Genomic DNA, 16939 nt, shown 5'->3' with positions numbered 1-16939 from the left:
AAAGCACTTCTTCACTGGAAGGAAACATTTCAGTCAAACAAGGTGACTGAAGAAAACTACTAGGTACTTGGTCTAAGCGTTAAGCAAAGCTTTAATCAACTGTTTTACAACATGGCGGTCTAGTTGTGTCCTTCACTAGTTCCTGTTAATGTCCTGCACAAGCTGGACCCGTGCCCGAGTATTTATACTCTCCCTGGACAGCGCCACCCGCAGGCCGCTCAGTTGATTCATGTCACAAGGCGAACTCCTAATAATGTACTCAGCACCTTTGGCTTAAGCCAGTTTGCTTGCCCTGTAGATCAGGGAGCAATGTGTGCCATGGGATATGGTAAGGCCAATACATAAATTTAAAAATACACAAATTGAGCGTGGCTACTTAGTACCTGCATTTTAAGTTTTGCATAGCAGTATGCTCACTTTTCCAAACTGAAGGCATTACTCTGGTTATTCCAGAGCATGTCACAGCTGTGAAAGGTGTTGAATTCTTCAAGATGCTGTACTCACTTGTCAAAGGGTCTCCTTATCTGAGGAAGAATATATTTGCCTTGGAGGTGGTGCAACAAAGGTTCACTAGATTGATTCCTGGGATGAGAGGGTTGTCCTATGAGGAGAAATTGAGCCTATACTCTCTGGAGTTTAGAAGAATGAGAGGCGATCTCATTGAAAAATAAGATTCTGAGGGAGATTGACAGGGTTGTTTTTTTTTAAATTCATTTTTATAGGATGTGGGCGTTGCTGGCAAGGCCAGCATTTATTGCCCATCCCTAATTGCCCTTCAGAAGGTGGCGGTGAGCCACCTTCTTGAACCGCTGCAGTCCGTGTGGTGAAGGTACTCCCACAGTGCTGTTACAGAGGGAGTTCCAGGATTTTCACCCAGCGACGATGAAGGATTAGCAATATACTAAGTCAGGATGGTGTGTGACTTGGAAGGGAACTTGGAGGTGGTGGTGTTCCCATGCGCCTGCTGCCCTTGTCCTTCTAGGTGGAAGAGATCGCGGGTTTGGGCGGTACAGCCGAAGAAGCCTTGGCGAGTTGCTGCAGTGCATCTTGTAGATGGTACACACTGCAGCCACGGTACGCCGGCAGTGGAGGGAGTGAATGTTTAAGGTGGTAGATGGGGTGCCAATCAAGCGGGCTGCTTTGTCCTGGATGGTGTCGAACTTCTTGAGTGTTGTTGGAGCTGCACTCATCCAGGCAAGTGGAGTGCATTCCATCACACTCCTTACTTGTGCCTTGTAGATGGTAGAAAGGTTTTGGGGAGTCAGGAGATGAGACACTCGCCACAGAATACCTAGCCTCTGACCTGTTCTTGTTTCTGGTCAATGGTGGCTCCCAGGTTGTTGATGGTGGGAGATTCGGCGATGGTAATGCCATTGAACATCAAGGTGCGGTGGTTAGACTCTCGCATATTGGAGATAATCATTGCCTGGCACTTCTGTTGCGCGAGTGTTACCTACCACTTATCAGCCCAAGCCTGAACGTTGTCCAGGTCTTGTTGCATGCAGGCATGGACTGCTTCATTTTCTGAAGAGTTGTGAATGGCGCTGAACACTGAAGTCATCAGCGAATATCCCCATTTCTGGCCTTATGTTGGAGGGAAGGTCATTGATGAAGCAGCTGAAGATGGTTGGGCCTAGGACACTGCCTTGAGGAACTCCTGCAGCGATGTCCTGGGGCTGTGATGATTGACCTTCAGTCACCACAACCATCTTCCTTTGTGCTAGGTATGACTCCAGCCAGTGGAGTGTTTTCCTCCCGATTCCCATTGACTTCAGTTTTACTAGGACTCCTTAATTGGCCGGATTGGATTTGGCCGGATTGGATTTGTCCTGCTATTTGCGGACAAGACATACCTGGGCAGTTTTCCACATTGTCGGATAGATGCCAGTGTTGTAGCTGTACTGAACAGCTTGGCTACAGGCACGGCTAGTTCTGGAGCACAAGTCTTCAGCACGACAGCCGGGATCTTGTCGGGGCCGGCAGCCTTTGTTGTATCTAGTGCGCTCAGCCGTTTCTTGCCATCACGTGGAGTGAATCGAATTGGCTGAAGACTGGCTTCTGTGATGGTGGGGACCTCAGGAGGGGGCTGATATGAATCATCCACTCGGCACTTCTGGCTGAAGATGGTTGCAAACGCTTCAGCCTTCTCTTTTGCTCCGACGTGCTCGGCTCCACCATCGTTGAGAATGAGGATATTCATGGAGCCTCCTCCTCCAGTTAGTTGTTTAATGGTCCACCACCATTCACAACTGGATGTGGCAGGGTAGATGCTGAGATTTTGTTACCCCTGGGTGGAGAGTCTAGAACTAGGGGGTCACAGTCTCAGGATAAGAGGTCGGCCATTTAAGACTAAGATGAAGAGGAATTTCTTCACTCGGAGGGTTGCAAATCTTTGGAATTCTCTGCCCCAAAGAGCTGTGGATGCTGAATTGTTGAGTATATTCAAAGCTGAGATAAACACATTATTGGACTCTAGGAGAATTAAGGGATATGGAGATCGGGCAGAGAAGTGGAGTTGAGGTCAAAGATCAGCCAATATGTTATTGAATGGCGGAACAGGCACCTGCTCCTAATTCTGATGTTCTTATGTTCAAACCATGGTTTTAAAATCTCGTATTGCATCTTTAGTTCCCAATATTTTGATTTGACAAAGATATTCAAATTATTTCAAAATTCTATAATCTGAAACTGGCATATTCAAGAAAGCATTTTTCAAAGCAGAGTTCAAAACAAGTTGGCCACTGCAGTTTGAATAGTTTAGGTTTATAAACACGCACAAATTTCTTCTCTTTTTAATAAGTCATTCATTTTTTTACACACCATTGGCTGCATGCAATTTCCTGCTACTACTCTCAATTTCAGAAAAGTAATTACAGATGAGGGAGCCCATTCAACCCATCTGCTTATCCATAGACACCTAGGCCTAGAAATTGGGTATAGCCCCGCTTGAGGTGTTAGAACTGGCACTGCGCAAAGTTTATAGCCAGACGAAACTTATCGCCGCCTGGCGCGATATTGGGTTGCATCGCCCCCAAAGGGGATTGAGGCGTGAATTCAGACGTTGCACGGGCCTCCTAAGGCGCAAAACTTCCGGCGCTACCCAATATCGGCGCGGACAGGCGCAGCGCAGGTGATCTCACTTACCGATAACCACGAGACTTCCAGGCGCCGGCCAGCTCTTAAAGGGGTGGGTCAGTCAGCCTCAGCTTCCACACTCATCGCCCTGTAGGCCTCAGAGTCGGCGCTCGCCCTTCTCTGGCGCAAAAAACTTGGTCAAGATGGAGAAGGTGAGACAGAGAGCAGAGCGCTTCAGCACTGAGGCTCTGGAGCAGTTGGTGTCCGCAATGGCGCGCCATCGAGATGTTCTCTATCCTGACAATGGCAGGAGGCCGAATCAAAAGGAGTACCGCCGAGCTTGGAGGGATGTTTGTCAGAGGGTCAACTCCAGCAGCATGGCGACCAGGAGCCCTGTTCAATGCAGGAAGAGATTCAACGACCTCACTCGGGTCATTAGGGTGAGTGTTGTTTATGCAAACTTCTGATTCCCTCCATCTGCACCTGGCTTCGCGCACCCTGTAGCCAGGATGCCCCAATGGCCATCTGTCAGCAAGCACCCATGACCCTTTCTGGGCACACACATGCACATTTGACTCAAAGCGTCATGCAAGGGCTCTTGCACCATGGGGGCCATGAGATGGTCACTCAGGGCATCATGTAACAGAACTTCCCCTTCTTTCCCCTGCAGTCCAAGCTGGTGACGATCCGCAAGGACCAGCTTCGAACCGGTGGCGGACCTCCACAAGTGGTCACTCTCACGGGTCTCGAGGAGAGAGAGTGCACCAGATTCTTGGAGGACGTCTGAGTGGTCCTGTTACCACTGCAGCTGCCGACCCCATTGTCGACAGCGATGGTAAGGTTCTCACCTTTTACAGCTGTCTCCTTCCACTTGGTCCCCCCGCCAGCATGCTTTCTCATTGTGGAGCCATATCAGAGCCTTACCGCCAACCTGTCCTTTTGCTAAAGCCACTCTTCCACCTCCCTGCTTTCAGATGCTGCATCACCAACTCGGGATCCGCGCCATGAAGCTGCCAGTGCCAGTGCCTCCGGAGGCGAGGATCAGGAGGAAGCCGGACCATCCGTTCCAGCCTCAGGGGAGCCTACACATCTGCAGACTGGGGATAGTAGCTCCCTGGAGGGGAGGGGGGGGGGGTTCTGATGAGGAGCCAGTTGCCGGAACAAGCGGCCTGCAGCTATGCGAGGGGAGTAGGCAAGTTCGGGCGCCGGCTCCCCGGAGGGCAAGGCAGGGAGCGATGACTGCTGCACAGAGTGCAGAGGAGGTGCGTAGTCTGGCTGAAATGAGCACCCAGGCCCGGCTCAGGCACACTGACTGAGCTTATGGCTGCAGTGGGGAGGATGCCTCAGTCGATAGAAACACTGGCAAAGACTGTGCTGGACTTTGGGGCAGCAATGGAGAGGACTGTCCAAGGCTTCGAGGCCGCTATGGAAAGGACTGTTCAGAGCTTCGGACAATCCCTGGAAAGGTCTGTCCAGGGCTTGTCCGAGGCAGTGGAACGGACTGCTCCGGCCTTGTCCAAAGCAATGAAAAGAACTGTCCAGGGCTTCTCCGAAGCACTAGCACCTGCCACACAGGTCCTTACTGCTGCCACGCAGTCACTTGCTGGCCTCGTCAACACCCAGATTGAGGCAAAGCGAACTCTCACTGCTGCCACCCTATCTGCATCAGCTAGGATCACCCCGGGCCCTTCCAGTACCATACGAGGCCAGGAATCAGTGAAGCAGTCGATTGTGACGGATGAGCCGAGCCGGTCCCCTCAGAGAGCCCGTGTGTCGCCCGAACATGGTGCAGGTGTCCTCTCTCGGCAGGTGACCATTGCTCATGCCACCGCTGCAACGTCTGCAGTGCAGCTGCCACCACCTGCAGTGCAGACTGCTTCCAGCCATGGCCAGATCAAGCAGCCAGCCTCCGCACCCTCCAAGCCCAGAGGTCGTCCAGGCCGTCCCTCAGGGGCTTCTGCGCTTCCAGACAGTCAGCAGGCGTCCCCCAGCCTTGACGCCGCCACTGGGGTTCAATTACGTAGGAGCAGCAGGCAGGGAAGGGGCTGACTGCGAAAGAGAAGTCGGTCTCCATCAAGGGGCCAGCAGCAGAGGGAGGTGCTGAGACGTTTCTTTTCCCAAATTCAAGGACTCCCTCACCTGTTGTGATTGTTGGAAATGGTTTGTTTAGTTTTGCGGCTTTGCCAAAGAGTTAACTGTTATTTTGTTAATTATGGTTTCTGTTGACATGACGTTGTTATGCTGGAAGGAAGGGCTTTTTTGACAATAAAGAAAAGTTTTAATTTACAATGGTACTCGTAACTATTTACACTCATGGTGGCCTTCAGAGGCTTTGTACGATCCGAAGTACGCAGGACGATTGACACCCATCATTCCGTCAGAGGGGCCTCGAACAGAGTCCTGATGAGCCTCAGACAGATGGCCCTTCCAGTTTCAGGAACCCTCCCATCTTCCTCCTCCTCCTGCTCTTCCTCCTCCTCCTCCTGCTCTGCTGGACCTTGAGGGACAGCTGGCATTGGCTGGGTTCGTCGAATGGCCAAGTTGTGGAGCATGCAGCAGACGACGATGCGACCCACTTGCTCCGGCAAGTACTGCAGGGCTCCCCCCGAATGGTCTAGACAGCAGAAACGCTGTTTGAGCACACCAACAGTGTGCTCCACAATGTTCCTGGTCGCCTGATGGTTGCTGTTGTACAGCTCTCCTGCCGGGGTGGCGGGCAAACGGAGTGGGGTCATGAGCCATGGGCAGAGAGGATAGCCCTTGTCACCAAGAAGCCAGCCTCGTGGGTGAGCCGGCCCCTCAAAAAGGTCAGAAACTGAGGTCTGCCGCAGGATGAATGCATCGTGGCTGCTCCCAGGGAATTGCGCGTTGACTGCCATGATCATTTGGCGGTGGTCACAGACCAGCTGGACATTGAGGGAGTGGAACCCCTTGTGGTTGCAGAAGTCCTCAGGACTCAGTAATGGCGCCCGCAAAGCCACGTGTGTGCAATCAATCGCCCCCTGCACCATGGGGAAGTCCGCAATAGCAGCGAAGCCCTGTGCGCGCTCCGCCTGCTTCTCCAGGGACAGAGGAAAGGTGATGAATTGACGCCTTCTTCTATAAAAGGCAGCTGTCACTTGCCGGATGCAACAATGCACTGCAAACAGAGGTATATTCGCAATGTCCCCAGTGGCTGACTGAAAGGATCCGCTGGTGTAAAAGTTCAGGGCAACAGTCACTTTGACGGCCACCGACAGAGAGGTCCTGCACCGTAGACGCGGCTGCAGATCCTCAGCAAGCAGGTGGCACAGCTCAGTCACAACCTCCTTACCGAATCGGAGCTTTCGCACACACTGCTCCTCCGACATGGCAAGGTATGACACCTGCTGCCTGAATACCCTCGCAGCGTATCTTCGGATTGGCCGACCTCCATTGCCCCTCCTCCTTCTGGCCAATTCCGGCCCTCTCTCCCGCCGTCTCTGTGCCCCTTCAAAGTGTCCGGCCATGAAGACGTTCCCCTCCAAAGCAGCTCCCATTCCGATGCCAGTTGGGCAACACACTGTAATGTGTAGCGCTCCAACTGCTCCGGACAGGTCTGAAGGTCCCAAGTATTCGAAGGCTAAATCCAAAAAAAACTGCTCAACAGTAGCTCACCAACTCTCTGCAGCAACGATCACAATGAACAGGCCAAGTGGCTGCAGCTTTCATACTAGCGCTGTCCCCTTTAAATAGCGCCCCCGACTCCGAGAAGGGCCTGGGAACGTTCCATCGAACTGTCAATAATAGCGCTAGGCGGAAAAGTTCCGGGCGCCACCGAATATCCGGTCAGGGGCGCCAAAAAGGCGTTGCACACTGAAATGACGTCATGATCTGCCTGCGCACGCGGGCGCGCGCTAACAGTTAGCGCAGGCGCTAAATGTATAGTCAATATGGGAGGTGTCGCTATCTTCATTGCGCCCACCCGAACATTGGGTAACGCCTCAAATTTCGGACTCATTAGGCGCTACCAACCGAATTTCTAGGCCCTACAGTTTTAACTGCCTCATGAATGATTCCAGAGATTTTGCTTCCCCTACCATGTTCAGAAGGCGAGTAGGTTATTGATTACTCTTTGCAGGAAAAAACACTATTATGAAATGAAGCATGAAACATTTGGGGGGAAAAATTCAGTATCGCCCTATTTGGGGCGCAATTATCGTCTGGACGCAAAGATTAGTGCCTGACGCTAATTATCGCCTCTGACTACAAACTTGGCTTTTATCGCCCCTGGTGGTGATTGGAGCGCTAAATCAGGCGCTACACACCTGTCTTAAGGCGCAAAGGCCGAGGAGCGAGGCGCTACCTCAGAGCACTGGCGAAGCTCATGTGATGTCAGTCAGCAATGGAACACAGGCACAATGGCGCCGGTCAGTTCTTAGAGGAGGGTCGATCTTGCTCTCCATCCATATCCTTTACATTGCAGCCTTGAATCTCAGCCCTGAGAGACCTGTACATCAAATCTGCTGGAAAGAACAATGGAGAGGCCCAGGGAAAGAGCTCAGAGTGCAGCCCCCACAGTCTCTTCTAAATCGATACAAGGAAGAGCAAATCAAAATGAACCTGCAAAGTACTGCTCAGTACCCTAAACTCCTTCACACAGCGGTGAATCTCTCCAGAAGTCTCTCTCTCGCTCTCTGATTGCGTGGTGCAAAAATGTCACCAACAAAAAAAGGCAGGAAGCGGTCGCCTTTAAATAGCGCTCCCCCAGTCCCTTCCTGACTGCAAAACGCTCCCCTCAACCTGTCGTTGCTAGTGGCAGGCAGCAAGGCAGGGAGCGCCACTCAATATCCAGTCTGGGGCACTACACACTCGACTGATGTCACGATCTGCCTGCGCAGGAGATTGTGGCGGTAGTGTTTAGCGCTGCCGCAAAATGTCTAGTTAATTTCGCGAGCGGCGCAGACATCGCCGCGCCTGGGCGCTCGTAGCTTTGTGCCTCATTAGCACCCTCTTAAGGCGCTAACGGGAGGCGCAAACCAACTGAATTTTTCCCCCTTGTAATCTTCATGCATGAAATAAACATATTGCAGTAGAATGCATTAAAGGGTTGTTACAGTTAAGGTGGTTTACGGTAAAACTTAATACCTTCAATTCCTGATTTTGGTTTTCGTCTTTGGCCTTTTGCTGATGAAGGTCTGGGTATCCTCACAGGGCTCTCAAGCTTCAAAATAAAAAGCATCTATGAATTCACAAACACTGCAGAAATTCCACATCATAATTGCACGCAAGTCACCAATAATTATTTAAAGTGTCTAATTCCAGACATTTACGATACATCATAGCCAGTGAAAAACAATTAATATTTGCACATTTGAGCCCGACAGTATAACTACTAAGGTGGTTACAGTCAGTCTTGTGAGTGGAGATAGTAATTATTCCACAATGATTAAGATATATTGAGGGTTAAATTGGGCTCGGTAGTGCCCGATTTCTTAGGCACTACGCAGCAACTTAACACGCGAAAATGGGGTCAGAGATGCGAGCGCACTCTTCCTACAGGAAGTGCGTAGGACGCCATCTTGGTAATGAGGTTTGCGCACGTGCACCTAACAACCGCCGGCAGCATGCGGAGCAGGTAGATTATGACGTCAATCAGTGTGCAACGCCGACCTGATGCCTGTGCTGCCATTTTCGAATGCCACACTCATGTCTCAACCTCGCACACTATGTTAAACGGAATGAAGGACCCCCACCCCAGCGCTATTTAAAGAGACCATGAACAACTTACAGGTTAGTTGCTGGTTTATTTCTTTTGCATGCATTTTTCGAGCTTTTCCTGTACTTGGCTAAAGTTTGAATAGTTTTCAAGGAGTGGTTTGGCTGGTGCTGAAGTACTTTTCTGTTAATTTGAAAGCTTGTGCTGAAACAGGTTGCTTTGAGACATGGGTGGCCTGGTAGGCCACCTTCTGGGAATTGAGCATGATTGGGAGAATGAAGAAAGGCCACGCAGAGCAGATCAAGTTTCTAGCAGAGGGAGGAGGAGCAGGAGGAGGCCATATCCGTCGAGGGTCTTTAGGGAGTAATCCTCTAACCTCACCTTCAGTGAGGACCAATGCATGAGACGTCTTTGCGTCACAAAAAAGGTTGTGACTGAAATCTGCCAACTGTTGCAGCCACAACTACAACCTCAAAACAGAGCAAGGACAGCATTGCTTGTGGCTGTCAAGGTGACCGTGGATCTCAACTTTTATGCGTCTGGCTCCCTCCAGGCTGCTGCTGGAGATATAAGCAACATCTCGCAGTTTGCATTACACCGCTGCTTAAGGGAGGTCACTAAGGCTCTCTAAACAAAGAAACAGTTTAACCTCATTGCCTCTTGCCAGAGACAAGCAGGCGGAGCGAGCACGAGGGTTTGCATGGATTGCAGGCTTCCCATGGTGCAAGGTGCCACTGCTGTGCACATTGCCTTGCGTGCACTTCATGTGAACTCTGCCATTTTCATGAACCGAAAGGGATTCCACTCCCTCAATGTGTAGCTGGTGTGCGACCACAGGCAGCGCATCATGCAGGTGAATGCCCATTATCCTGACAGTAGTCACGATTCCTTCATTCTGCGGCAGTCCTTCGTGACACCTGTATTTGACCCACCACACCAAGTCAAAGGCTGCCTACTGAGCGGCAAGGGTTATCCACTCAGGATATCGCTCATGACTCCGGTCCGGAACCTCCACACAGGGGCACAGCAGGCCAACAATGAAAGCTATGCTGCCACAAAGAACATCATAGAGTACACCATCGGCATCCTCAAGCAAAGCTTCCACTACCTAGACCTCTCTGGAGGAGCCCTGCAGTACTCAGCTGAGCGGATATCAAGATTTATGGTGGCATGCTGTACAACCTTACCATTCTGAGGGAACAGCCCTTGCCACCAGCTATCAGACGATAAGTTGAGGAGCAGGAGCACGAGGAAGAGGAGGAAGAAGTGCAGCAGGAAGTGGAGGAAGACCAAGAGGAAGGGAGGCCACAATGTAGACAGCCACCTTCTGCCTGGGCTATACATGATCAAATAATTCATGAGTGATACCAGAAACCTCAACCACACCTCCCCATTCACAAACAGTCCCAACACTCCTTACTTTTCCTCTATCACTGACCACCACATCGTCCTCTTTCTGACAATACAAAAATAAGCGCCACCAGAAAGTGTACATTCTAATCCAAATTTAAGCTCAATCATGACATAATGCATGCAAAAATAAACGAATCACCCTTGTGCATTCCCTTAACGCCTGTCTTCCGTGTGCCTTTGCCTGTCCTAGTGCTCTTACGAGGTGCTTCCTCAGTGGCGGCAGCATAGGTGGTGGAAGGCTGATGAGAGGAGATGGGCCTTGGAGGGTGACCCCGAGCAGCTCTGAACCTGGAGGGCCTGGCTTCAGACTCACCATCTCAGCCTGGGCTGGCTGACAGGAAACAGCAAAGGCACTGATGAAGCGTATGGGGTGGGAGCAGGAATGCTGTCATCCTGTGAAAGAACAGCAAGTTCATGCCCCATGGAGCCACTGCCACTCTCCTGGGGTTCTTTCACAGGATATTAGCAATCCTACTGATCAACTGGAGACCAGATTGATGGATTGCTGTGATGCTCTGGAAGCCCCTTTGGACAGTGGTATGCAGAGCCACGATGGCAGCAGTCTGAGCTTGCAAGGCAGCAGTCTGAGCTTCCACTACAGCACTCAGACCTTTGATGGAAGCTGTTTGTGCTGCAATGTAAGCTGCGACATCGGTCATCGGATGCTGAATCATGGTGGATTCCACAGGTGTGCTAATGGAGGTGACCACCCGTTTCATGATGGAAAGGATGGGCTCCAAGCTCTGTGCAAAGCCCCGTGCCGAGTTGGTGCTGGACTCTTCCATGCTCCTTCACATTCTGCCAGAAAGCCTGCGCACACTTCCCGGTGCACCAAGCATTTGGGTGTGTACACCCATCAGCCTTCTTCTGTAGCCTGGCCCATCGAATTCCTCATCTGACTCCTCTGCAGCAGAACTAGTGTGCAATTTCGCACTCCGGCAAACTGGCACCTGCACTATCCTTTCCTCCCGCCCTGGCTCCTGCGCACTTGTGCTCGGTGTCTCACCACGTGCAGATCCTTCCTCTAGCCTAGCCTCTAAAATACATGCAGTGTCAGTCTCTGAGCTGGTGGTTGCGAGTGTAAGATCGAATGATGGTGTCTCTTCATCTTCACTGTCGTCTTCTTCTTCCAACTGGGAAGGTTCCAGTTCTTGGGTATGTGAAATGGAAAAGGGACAAGGGTTGGGTTGGTGAGGGGTGAGGAGAAATTAAGAAGTGCATGCTTACACCATCTGCACCTTGTGAGCCAGAAGAGATTGTGGGATGAGAGGAGGAGAATTAGGTATGCAGTTACCCTCGTTTTCGATACCTCCAGCACCGATGCCCCTTTCCATGATGGCCAGCACTATCATGCAGGAGCACTTGTCCTACTCCAGTTCTTTGCCGCCTTCTCCTGCAAGAAGGAACTGTGAGTTGTGGATGTGAGGCTTGCAACAGTGCCAAGTGTGTGAGGATGAAGTAAAGGATTTTAATTGAAGGGTTGAGTACTGATTGATAGAGATTGTTGGTAGGTGGATGATGGACGTGTAGTGAATTGAGCAGTGGATGTGGCTAGTAGTGCAGTTGGTAGGATAAGGCATTTGAAGATGAGCTCACTCACACGAGATGTCAAGGTGAGATCATTAAACTTCTTCTTGAACTGCATTCATGTTCTAGGAGCTACACTCCTGGCATTGACCTCCACTGCTACTTCTTCCCACTACCTCCTGAGCATATATGTGGAGGGCTTACTACCCCTCGTGGATATAGGATGTCTCTCTTTTCCATGTCTTGCACCAAGGCCTCCAGTGCATTGTCAGGAAACTTTGGTGCTCGCTCACTCGTATGCTCAGACATGCCTCTAGTATCACAGCCCAGATTCACTCTTCAAAAAACTCCCACCACGTCTTGCAGCCACAATGCAACTCCCTTTAAGTAGCACTAGCCACTAGGGATATCGGGTCCCCGCTGATGCGTGCAGCCAATGAACAGTGTGAGCAACGCTGACTGCATGCAGCAATCTATTAAAAAAAAGTAGACAGCACGAATTTAACATACTGCCTGCAATGCAATGAATGGGTGCGGGTTATGCACATACCGCAATCCCCACACCCGTGTTAGCCAATTTAACCCCCATTCTGTTCATAACACTGGGGGCATTTTCTTTCAGCAGAAATTATTGGGAAATAAGCGACATGTCAAATCTGCGCTGGAAATTATTTCACTAAACAATTGGTTTATAAATAGCATCTTTGTAATTCAAATGGGGGGGTTAGTGTTTTTATCTCAAACAGAAGTCAGTGTTTAAAATATGGAATAACAACAGAAAAAGCTGGAAAAACTCAGCAGGCCAGGCAACATCCGTGGAGAGAGAAACAGAGTCAACGTTTCAGGTCGAAACCCTTCTTCAGAACTGAGAAAAAAGCAGGAAATGAAACAGATGAAAAAGCAAGTTGAGGGCTTGGAAATGGGGGAGGGGATGAAAGAACAAAAGGGAAGGTTTGTGAGAAGTAAAGAGACATTAAGAGATATTCAAGGTGAGACGAGATGGTAATAGGACAGATTAAGAAACAAAAGATGGCTCTAGATGAAGTGTGAAATGCGCTGGCAGAATGAAAGACAGCTGCCATGTGGGAGAGAAAAAAGAGAAAAGGCACAAACCAAAAGTGTGGATAAAAAAATATATAAATATGATAGGGGCCGAAATCTGAAACTGTTGAACTCGATACCGAGTCTGGAAGGTTGTAAAGTGCCTAATCGGAAGATGAGGTGCTGTTCCTCAAGCTTACGCTGAGCTTCCGTGGAACAATGCAAGAGCCCGAGGACGGTAAGGTCCGAGTGGGAATGGGGCGGTGAATGAAAATGACAGGCGACCGGAAGCTTGGGATCACCCTTACGGACTGAACGGAGGTGTTCCGCAAAGCGGTCACCCAATCTGCGTTTGGTCTCCCCAATGTAGAGGAGACTGCATCGTGAGCAGCGAATACAGTATACTAGATTGCAAGAAGTACAGGTAAATCGCTGTTTCACCTGGAAGGGGTGTTTGGGGCTCTGGACAGTGGGGAGGTATAAGGGCAGGTGTTGCATCTCCTGCGCTTGCACGGGAAGGTGTCAGGCAAAGGGGAAGGGGTGCTGGGGGTGATAGAGGAGTGGACTAGGGTGTCTCGGAAGGAGTGGTCCCTACGGAATGCTGAAAGGGGAGGTGAGAGGATGATGCGTTTGGTGGTGGGATCACGTTGGAGGTGGCGGAAATGGCAGAGGATGATGCGTTGAATGTGGAGGCTGGTGGGGTGAAAGGTGAGGACAAGGGGGACACTATCGTGGTTCTGGGAGGGAGGGGCGGGGGGAGGGCAGAAGTGCGGGAGTTAGAACGGACACGGTCGAGGGCCATGTCAACCACGGTAGAGGGGAATCCTCAGTTGAGGAAAAAGGAAGACATGTCGGAAGCACTGGTAATGGAAGGTGGCATCGTCTGAGTAGATGCGGCGGAGACGGAGAAACTGGGAGAATGGAATAGAGTCCTTACAGGGGGCGGGGTGGGAGGAAGTGTAGTCCAGGTAACTGTGGGAGTCAGTGGGCTTGTAGTGAATGTTGGTCAATAACCTATCCCCAGAGATGGGGACGGAGAAGTCGAGGAAGGGAAGGGAAGAGTCGGAGATGGACCATGTGAAGGTGAGGGAAGGGTGGAAATTGGAGGTAATGTGAATGAAATTGTCAAGTTCAGGGTGAGAGCAGGAAACGGCACCGATACAGTCATCAATGTACCGGAAAGAGAGGTGAGGGAGGGCACCCGAGTAGGACTGGAACAAAGAGTGTTCCACATAGCCCACGCAAAGGCAGGCATAGCTAGGACCCATGTGGGTACCCATAGCAACACCTTTAATTTGGAGGAAATGAGTGGAGTCAAAGGAGAAGTTGTTCAATGTGAGAACAAGTTCAGCCAGGCGGAGGAGGGTGGTGGTGGATGGGGACTGGTTGGGCCTCTGTTCAAGGAAGAAGCGGAGCGCCCTCAGGCCATCCTGGTGGGGGATGGAGGTGTAGAGGGATTGTACGTCCGTGGTGAAAAGGAGGCGGTTGGGGCCAGGAAACTGTTAGTGGCGGAGGGCGTCAGAAGAGTCGTGGATGTAGGTGGAAAGAGACTGGACAAGGGGAGAAAAAAATAGAATCGAGATAGGAAGAGAAGTTCTGTGGGGCAAGAACAGGCTGAAACGATGGGTCTACCAGGGCAGTCCTGTTTGTGGATCTTGGGAACGATGTAGAAGTGGGCTGTGCGGGGTTGGGGAACTATGAGGTTGGCGGCTGTGGGGGGGGGGGGGGGGGGGGGGGGAAGATCTTCAGAAGTGATGAGGTCAGTAACAGGCTTGATGTTCGGTAGTGGGGTCATGGTCCAGGTGGAGTTAGGAGGAGGTGTCAGAGTTGGCGTTCAGTATAAAATATGGAGTGCCCATTATTCAAGCTGCTTGCTTCAATTTGGGGATTTTTTGGGGGGGTAATTTTCACTATGTATTCCCCCCAACATTCCCTGCCTCTGTTCAGTGTGCATTCAGAGAAAAAACTGAGAGTCAAACTCCTCTGTCTACTTAAGTCACACCTCTTGTTGACTGGTTATGGACTAGCATAGGATGTGGTCCACTACGCAAGGTCACCCTATGGGATAGGTAATGAGCATATTATCTGATAAACTATGCCTTTTGGATAATCAAAATTAAGCTTTGTGGAATTAGTTGAAATTTTATTTTTAAAAAGGTTGTCCTTACTTATAAAATTAAGTCACAAAATAAACATCTACAGGAAGTGTGTAAACCGTGCAATACCCAACTATCTTATCCTGCTTGCAGTAATTAAAATAAAAATTATTAAATAGTGATTAACCAGAAAATTATTTATTTTACAAATTCTATTCGCGCAAATATCAAAATTAAGTCTTTATATGATTTACAAACATGTTACAGGAAACTCTCTTTTAACCGGCAAAATTCAGGAGTAGGTTCAGGTAAGTTTTACTTCATATTAGTGGCAGTTCCTGGATCTGTGGCTGTGTAACTGGGGTTCGTGCACTTGTTGCTAAGCAACAGGGACGCTTGGTCTGTGGCCGGAGTTCCTGCACATGTTGCTAAGCAACAGGGAAGCCTGGATTTGTTGCTGTGTACAGGGCTCTAGTACCTTTTAAACTATACCTCTCTGTAATCTGGACTTTTAGATAAACCGGCACCACGCCGGTCCCGTTGGTGCCGGATAATAGAGTTTCCTGTATTTTTTTTTATATAAAAGTACACACTGTAGGGCAATTTCAATTAAGTGAAATACAGCACCATACTATCTCTAAGAGCCGAGAGATAATTGAAACCTGATGGGCCTTCAATAACCACAAAATTAGAAGTTATAGACTTAAACAAGTTGGCTTTTAATCACTAAGATCAAAGCTAACATCTCAACACGCCGACTGGTTCACAGGAATGAGTCATACAGATCCTGGGATCTTTATGTAAGAGAAGTCAGGGGCGGAGCCAAGAGCCAAGACCTGGAACCTCCCAGGTTAGTCGAGAAAGAGGAAGTGAAACTATACACAGTGGGGGAGGGTAATATACATGAGTGCAAAACGAATACAGGATCAAGACAAACAGATTTAATTACATTCACCCCTTCTATAGATTTAGTCCATCGGGGTGATGTTTCTTAAAAGTTGGTATAAGTGAGTCGGTCAGGAGGTTTTGCAGTTCTCAGTGATTGGCGCAAAGCCGGTTGGGGTGCCTCTAGGGGAGTGGATTCTGGTTCCTCCGCTGTCCGGGCTTCCGCAGTGTCTTCCAGGTTATCTGCAGTGTCCTCCAGGTTAAAGTTGGGTATTGATACCTCTGGGCGTCCTGTCTCTTTGTAGTGTAGGTCTTCATCGGGTAGTCTCCCATCGTTCTCTCCGCTCCCCGAGGGAGCGAGGTCTTTTATGGAAACAGTGTCCTCTCGCCCGTCAGAGTATTCGATATAGGCGTAATAGGCGTACTGAGGGTTTGCATGGAGGAGCCTCTCACGTGCTTCCGCAATAGTACTGTCCCTGGAGACGTCAGCCACGCGGGTAGAGATATGCCCGAGGTGGATTTCCGGGGGAAAATGAACATCTTTTCGTGAGGGGTAGCGTTAGTGGCAGTACATAACAGACCTTATGGAGTGGAGCACGTCTGGGAGGACTTCCTGCCAGCGGGAGGTCGGAAGGCCTTTTGACTTTAAGGCTAACGTGACAGCCTTCCAAACAGTAGCATTCTCCCTTTCCACTTGCCCATTACCCCGGGGGTTGTAGCTAGTGGTTCTGCTAGTGGCTATCCCCTTCGAGAGCAAGAATTGGCGCAGCTCGTCACTCATGAATGACGTCCCCCTATCGCCGTGTATGTAGTTCGGCATGCCAAACATGCAGAATAGATTACAGAGACACTTGATGACCGTGGCACTGGTCATGTCTGGGCAGGGAATGGCGAAAGGGAAGCGGGAATATTCATCAATGATATTGAGGAAGTATACGTTACGGTCAGCAGAGGGAAGGGGTCCCTTGAAGTCCAGACTTAGGCGCTCGAATGGCCGTGTGGCTTTGATAAGGTGTGCACGGTCAGGCCTGTAGAAACGAGGCTTGCATTCCGCACAGATGCGGCAGGCTCTGGTCATTGCCCTGACCTCCTCGACGGACTGGGGCAGATTGCGGGACTTTATAAAATGGTATAGTCGGGTGACCCCTGGGTGACAGAGGTCGTTGTGGAGACCCTGTAATTTGTCCGTATGAATGCTGGCACACATTCCCCGCAATAGGGCGTC

The 16939-nt window shown here is 50.2% G+C and overlaps 1 protein-coding gene across 5 annotated transcripts in view; it reads right to left on the bottom strand.

The window, feature by feature from the left end:
* The window catches only part of ift54 (intraflagellar transport 54), a 220132-nt gene that overhangs the window by 129640 nt on the left and 73553 nt on the right, over positions 1–16939 (bottom strand). For all 5 annotated transcript variants that reach the window (XR_015078122.1, XM_085985625.1, XM_085985622.1 and 2 more), the window contains one exon: positions 8182–8257. Coding sequence is in view for 4 of the 5 variants with exons in the window: in XM_085985625.1 (XP_085841751.1) it covers positions 8182–8257 (76 nt within the window). In the remaining variant the exon portion in view is untranslated. The remainder of the gene's footprint in view (positions 1–8181; positions 8258–16939) is intronic.

Source organism: Somniosus microcephalus, chromosome 4 (genome assembly GCF_052327205.1).
Source record: "Somniosus microcephalus isolate GS21.2 chromosome 4, FLI_Smic_1.0, whole genome shotgun sequence".
Lineage (NCBI taxonomy): Eukaryota > Metazoa > Chordata > Chondrichthyes > Squaliformes > Somniosidae > Somniosus > Somniosus microcephalus.
This window is presented reverse-complemented; position numbering and strand designations above follow the sequence as displayed.